This window comes from Quercus suber, unplaced genomic scaffold (assembly GCF_002906115.3).
Source record: "Quercus suber isolate HL8 unplaced genomic scaffold, Cork oak 2.0 scaffold_1432, whole genome shotgun sequence".
NCBI classification, from domain to species: Eukaryota; Viridiplantae; Streptophyta; class Magnoliopsida; order Fagales; family Fagaceae; genus Quercus; species Quercus suber.
The window spans coordinates 1-6928 of NW_027070807.1; the positions used below are offsets into that span (position 1 = coordinate 1).

The 6928-nt window shown below is 33.0% G+C and overlaps 1 protein-coding gene across 1 annotated transcript; it reads right to left on the bottom strand.

The window, feature by feature from the left end:
• Positions 1-3250: 3250 nt before the first annotated feature.
• Positions 3251-4696, bottom strand: LOC112003843 (ethylene-responsive transcription factor ERF027). The gene has a single exon (XM_024036066.2). The coding sequence runs from the start codon at positions 4366-4368 to the stop codon at positions 3622-3624; it is 747 nt and encodes a 248-aa protein (XP_023891834.1). The 5' UTR covers positions 4369-4696; the 3' UTR covers positions 3251-3621.
• Between the last annotated feature and the right edge of the window lie 2232 nt (positions 4697-6928).

Genomic DNA, 6928 nt, shown 5'->3' on the forward strand with positions numbered 1-6928 from the left:
TTCTATAAAAAAAAAAAAATTGTCCATATCTTTAATTTTCAAAATGTAAAAAAAGAAAAAAAAAGGTGTTCATTTAGGAAAATAGATAGGATTTCTATTAAAGATATCTACTTTTACATTCTTTTTATGGACTTTATGTTGAAGATGCTCTTGTTTAATAAATGATTTATGAAAAGAAAGTAATAAGAGTAAAAAATGAATCATTAATTATTTATTTAAAATTATCTATTTTTAGAAATATATACATTGAAGAACTTTTAGATTCAAATTTTTTTTTTTAAATTTTTTTATGAAAGATTCAAAAACCTTTTAGTTTAATATGGTATACGAGTAATAAAAGACAAAAAGATGTTGTAGTATTTATTTACATGAATCTATTACATTTAAAAAAAAAATTAGGGGGGCATTAGTCAAAATTTCTATATTACTTTTTTTTTTAATATTACTTTTTAAGCATCTTTTTTAATATTACTTAGTAAGGAAGGGAGGATTTTGAAAATCCAAGGGTGCCATGGCCCCCCCTTTCATTTGAATTAGAGTCACTGATGGTTGGTGATGAAGTTGTTTTCAGATTGACAAGATCGCCATTCTTGGTGCATGATTATTTCCTTTTCTACTATAAATAGTACATTCTTGGAAAAGTCATTCTCAAAACATGTTACTAGTTATTCATGAATATACTAAATAAGTGAATGACTACTACTAAATTCTCTAGGTCATAAAAAAGGTGTGTAAAATCTCTAGCTAGATTAGTCGAGCCTTAAAAAAGATGAAGTAGACTAGTTTTTTGAGATAATATTAAATTAAGACCTAGAGATTTACAAGCAGTAAGAGAACATAAATGTCATGGTGTAGTCAATTAGCTTCCTATGGGCTAAAAAAATTTAAAAGAAAATGCTTAACAAATGGCTCTAACGCTGACCACAGATTGTATTCTTTTTCCTACTTTGTAGTCCTCTACTAGTCTACTTTGACCTAGATTTTAAAATGAAAACTAACCTAATTTTAAGGATCTTTACGAGTAAAAAATCTATCCTGTTTCCGTTGTATGTGTCTTCTCTCTCATGTGAGGGTGGACCTCAAATGTGAGGTCTATCCTCATGTGAAGGAGAAGAAACATACAATAGAAATACAGAATAACTTCTCCTCTACGAGAAGGTCCTCATGGCCTATATGGCCATTAATTATGCATGTATTTCCGCTAGGTGTTGCTTCTGTCCTCTGCTTTGAATGGAAAGAAGCATACCTTAGTTTTCTCTTGTTGAGTTTGGCAATTTGACCATTTTGGGTTAGATGATGCGTTTATTTTCGCTTTGTAGTGCTGGGCACATACTATCTGGTCCTACAAGATATGGCCGGAAATGTTTGTCTCCTTAAAAGAGGAGAAAAAGTCATGTAGGCCAAGTTGGATGTGTTTATATAGGCTCAAAATTTTTACTTGAAGAAGTTTCAGAACTCATTGCTTTTGCTAAATTATGTCTGTGTGAGATAAACTCGCTTTTAGATCATAAAAATCAAGATTTGGGGTTTAATGATGATGGTTTAAGGCTTTAATTATGTAAAATTGATAAAATTTCTTGCAGTTGTTATTCTGATTCATCGACTTACCCCAAACAATGGTTAAAATGGAGTAGTTAGAAGATTATATTCGTTATTTTCTAATATTTATACTTTTGTAACAATTGTAAATTTTATAATGGTACGAATGGTTCTAAATTTGAATCTTGTCTCCACACAACTTTAAGTTAATTTGTGAGAAAATTTGTAATTTATCAATAATATACTCTTGGTTGTTCACAGACACCTGCACATATACAAGAAAAAGTACATCACCCACCCATTCCGCTTGACCCAAAATTTAAATATAATCCTACATGCATGATCATATTGTTATAATTCATGAACATGTTAATCAACTCATATCATCAAAAATTTGCATTTCATAGAGTTGATCATATTAAGAATTAAGTTAAATTTAAGAATATATATGCAATTATGCGTGCACAACCTCTTCAAGTGATCTAATGGATTTCTTTCAAGAATATGGATAAATTTGTTATACTCATCTTCTTGGATCAATACACATCTTTCACGTGATCCTTTTAAGGGAATTGTGCTTGTTTGTGGTGCGTAAGAAATAGTAGAGTTTGTAGTGTTTGAATAGAACTGCAGGAATGGTGTTTGAATGATGATTGCTAAGAGAGTTTAGGAGGAGCTAATCGAAGAGCTATATTGCATAAAAGTAATCTAATATCTCTATCAAAAACCTCTCTCAGATTTGAACAACAAATAGATTTTGGTGCAGATATATATATATATATATATATCTATCTTATATTTGGCTTTTGAATTTGGCTGTGGGGGATATTTTGGACTCTGTTGACTGGATAACATCTATCTCCTTAACAAAATGAAAGAAATCTAAAAACATGAATATGGATAAGTAATGCGATAAAGAGTTGAGAGTAAGGTGTGCTCTTTAGGTTGTAACTTTGTACGATATATCACATATACTGCAACTGTAGGAAAAAGCTGTTCTAAGTGCACTCAGTAAAGCCTAATTATGCCATGTACTTAGTATAAACATGAAAATAAAATGTAGAAATGAGAAAGAGAGATGCTCATGGTCACATTATTACACCCCGACAATTGAACAGTGGAGCAGTTTTAATCATAACGACATTTGCTATTCTCATGATTCAAATACAAATTCTTAACTTTCAAGCTTTCATCAAAAAGATATTGACATTTAACGGGACCCACTAATTAAGTTTTGACTCATGATAATATTAATAATCTCAAATTTCTTAAAGTGAAAAATTTTCTGCGCGACCTTGTGACAGATATCATTAATGCAAAGTATGTTGCACAATTTTGTTTACTTTTGCTCATTAGTTTTTCACACAGAATTTGTGTTTGACATGGATACAAAATCCAAAAGTCTTTTCAAGCTAAGAATTTGGGTTCAAGTCGAAATTGGTCTCCCCCTCCCAAAAAAACCTTTCACCAAGTTTCGTGACTATCCCAATTGAGGCAGGGCTTGAAATTTGAAGCCCCTTATGGTCTAAGGTTTCTAGCGTTAGGTTTTTTCAAAAGAGAAGCTACTAGTCTCATATCTAATTAAGATTGTCACCCTCACCTTTTTATTTTGAAAAAAAAAAAAAACCAAAGACACATGGTAGGCAGTGATATACACAGACACAAACACTGACATAAAATAAGAGAACATAATCTCACAAAGGCGCCAAAATATAAATATTTGTATATATGAACTTGTCCTAGCAAGCAAAAACAGTAAGTACATGCACTCATTAAGCAAAAAAGCAGCAAGCAAACTCAAAGTCACTACTACCTTCATCAAAAAACCTATTAACCTGTTGGAAAATCACCCCACTGATTACATGTAAACGCGTGATCATATTTTCCAACTTCCATCAATCTATTCTTATTACATAACTACTATTATTTTGCCCACAAATCACGTAATGCATACACGTAACATTAACAACATGCTACCATGTTATATGATCTATTTGTATCTTTATCTTCTATTTCTTGTTTTTCCCTTTCAAATTATCCATTTTGTTGGATATCTAATTCATGATTGTGGAACTAGCATTTTCAAAAATAGCCCCACAAACTTTGTCCTCCATCTGAATTTCCTGGCGAGTCATCTGATGAGTTTATTCTGGGCGGTGATACCAGCATTCCTTCTGCCATGTCGACCAGAAGACTTGGCATATCAAATATTGCCTCCTCATCTAGAAACTCTGTTCCTGATGATGTCCAACCAGCATTCATAGTGTCACTATCGTTCTGAAACTGCCGGAGTTGTAACTGACTTTGGCTTAGTTCCGCCTTCTTTAAGGCCGCAGCGGCTGTGGCTGCGTTACGAATATCAAGGGACGATGTAGAGGCTGGAACTGGGTATGTTGCGACTGATCCAGGGAAGTTAAGAACTGCATCACTGCCTTTTAGGGCCAGAGCCGCCACGTCATAGGCGGCAGCAGCCATCTCCGGCATAGGGAACGTGCCGAGCCATATACGTGTGGTCTTACGCGGCTCCCGGATTTCCGAGACCCACTTGCCACTCCGGCACCGGATGCCGCGGTACATTGGGTGTTTTCCAGTAGTTGATGAGCTTGAGGAGGCCATGGTGGTGGCGGTGGGTTTTGGAGATTTAAGTGGCTGCAGGTTGGAGGATGGGGCGTCACACGTGGGAGATGGGCTATCGCACGTGTGAAAAGGGAAGGAATGTTGGACTTGGACTAATTGGGGTGGAAGGGAAGAAGGGTCAAGGGGTGGCGCTGGCTGATGGGGTTGGTCTAATTGGTGAATATTAGTTGGAATGTTAGGGTGGTCAGCCATACCATATTATATATTTATATAGGCATATATAGGGGTGTGAAGATTAGGACAATGTCAATGAGGGTGAAGATATTAATTGTGTCTGTGAGAGAGAGAGAGAGAGAGAGAGAGAGAGAGTGTATGTGTGTGTGAGAGGTTATAGTTGGGATTTCAGGGAAAGATAAATTATAATGATTGTGTGTGAGTGAGTATGATATAACAAGGGTGAAACCGTGGGGATCTCGCGGAGAGAGTGACTCACAAATGGTGGCATCAAGTGGGTTCTATTACTAATAGTAGTAGGCTAGTAGCTAGGGTTTTGAGACGAAAAAGTTGAAAAATAATAGAAGATGGCTTTGTTTTTGTGTATGGAGTGCGTAGGATAGCATTAATGTTGATGCATGATAGTGAGTGAGGCACACGCATTCGGCACAGCCTAGCAATTAGCTGTTTTCTTCTCTCTCTCTTAGTGNTACATGTAATTATACAACTAGTTCGTTGCGTGTGGCTGATAACTTGACAAATTATTGCTATAATTATCTCCTTAATTAACTTCATATATTTTCTCGGATATATTTTTTTTCACTACATTTTCACCCGACATTCTACTCAGATTCAGAAAGAAGATATCTCTGCCTCTTGAAATAAAAGTTATTGTAACACCCTATTAGCACCCATAATTTAATCTTGAAAGAGGAAAATCGTCATTTATCTATCCAAAGCATGATTTATACATAATAATAATAGCATAGATAGATTGGATATAATATCTTTAGATTTTGCTTGATTATTGAAACAAGCACTATCCATTTAAATCTAAGAATTAGTAGAAAAATCCTACACCACCATTATCAATTTCACTTCCTATTCTAATCATTATTTACTACCTATCCATTTTTCTATCTAGTCTAATTATTGATTTAGTTAGTGAAGCCAAAAACAAATTAGCCAAAATGCTATCCCTATCTCTAATAGAAAGGATTATCCAGAAAAAATAATTTTTTTTTTATTTTTGTATTATCCAAGCGCTAGTTTTAATTTTCTCCAATATTTCACTTGAAAAATTATATATAGATTGATTAAAATTTTTATTTTAATTCAATGATAAATTGGAAAACTTAAACCTGATATGTGTCAATTAACCAAGAGATAGTTATATGCTTAATCACATGAAAGGGTTTTCAAAGTTTTTTTTTTTTTTTTAAGTTTTTATGAGCGACGAACTTCATATAAATGTATGCATGCATGCGGCAAGCAAAAATTTTATGTATGAGTTAAAAAAAAAATAAATAAATAAAAACTTATTACACTGACCCTTAAAAAAAAAAAAAAAAGTTGAGGCGATGAGGATAGTTAAATATATATATTAATATTAATAGTTTTTAAATTTTGATATGAATTATTATTTTTGTTTGAACTTTGAATTGACTCAATTGAGTGAATGTCTATTTGTCTTTGGTGGTGGTGTCTGAATTTTTCAAACCGGATGTGACCCAGTAATTTACAGTTTGTCCTCCTTAAGTTATGTTTTTAATACTTGTGTAACTATTTGGCAACAGATTAATTGGACAGAAAATTCTTCACTCTCCTTCTTTCTTTCTTTTTTTTCTTTTTTTTTTTTTTTCCTTTTTTTCACTCTTTACTTTTTATATCATGTATAGTTAAATGATAAGTTTATATCATTTAAATTTTTTTAGTTAGAACATCAAACAAAAATTTTTGTAGTTAGTCTAAAACTTTGGAAGTGATGTGTGCTAAGAACTTGGACTTTTTAAAAAAATAATAATAATTGGACATAGTTCTTAAAGGTTGAGAGATTGTGAAAAAGGAAGATAGTAGATAATTTTGACTAAACTTTCGTTTAGTTTTTCTAATTCTCTATTTGTCTCTTTTCAGAAAAGCCAATTTAACTAAAAGATAAGGTTGTTTTAAAAACTTCTTAATTCAATGACTTTTTACTAACTTTTTTTACATTTATGTTTTATTTCGAAGTAGAATATTTTCAAATGTAAAATATTTTATATGTAAAATATTTTATTGAAAATATTTTCATTATACAGTGTTTGATTGTCTACATGAAAATGACAAGAAATGTAAAATGAAGAAAGTTTTCTAATCTCACAACCCATCAAATCCAAGCAACCACCACCAAATTAGTAAAAAGTAAAAACCAACCCACCACCACTACACCGACCACCCAAACAACCACTGTAGTGGCTTAAACCCAACACATTGACCACTTAAATCCACATATTGGAAAGGGAAAAGATTTTAAAAAAAAAAAAAAAAAAGGCCAACCACCCATTGCAACCCACAACAGTCACTACCACAAACCATTTTAGCTATCCACCAAAACCCACAAACCTAGTCACCCATGACCCATAAACCATCCAAAAACCCAAATTGGTAAAGCCATGTGGCAGTAAAGAAGAGGAAGAAGAAGAAGAAGAAAAATAATAAAAAAATACCAAATCTGAGATTAAAAGCATGAACCGCCGATAGTGGAGGTGGGCCAGGTGGCCAAGAAACAGTGGGGCTGACGACGACGATGGAGGAAAACGAAAAAAAAAAAAAAAAAAAA

What these genes read in the sequence shown, in the direction of transcription:
- LOC112003843 (XM_024036066.2), bottom strand. Translation starts at nt 4,368, where the DNA reads ATGGCTGACCACCCTAACATTCCAACTAATATTCACCAATTAGACCAA.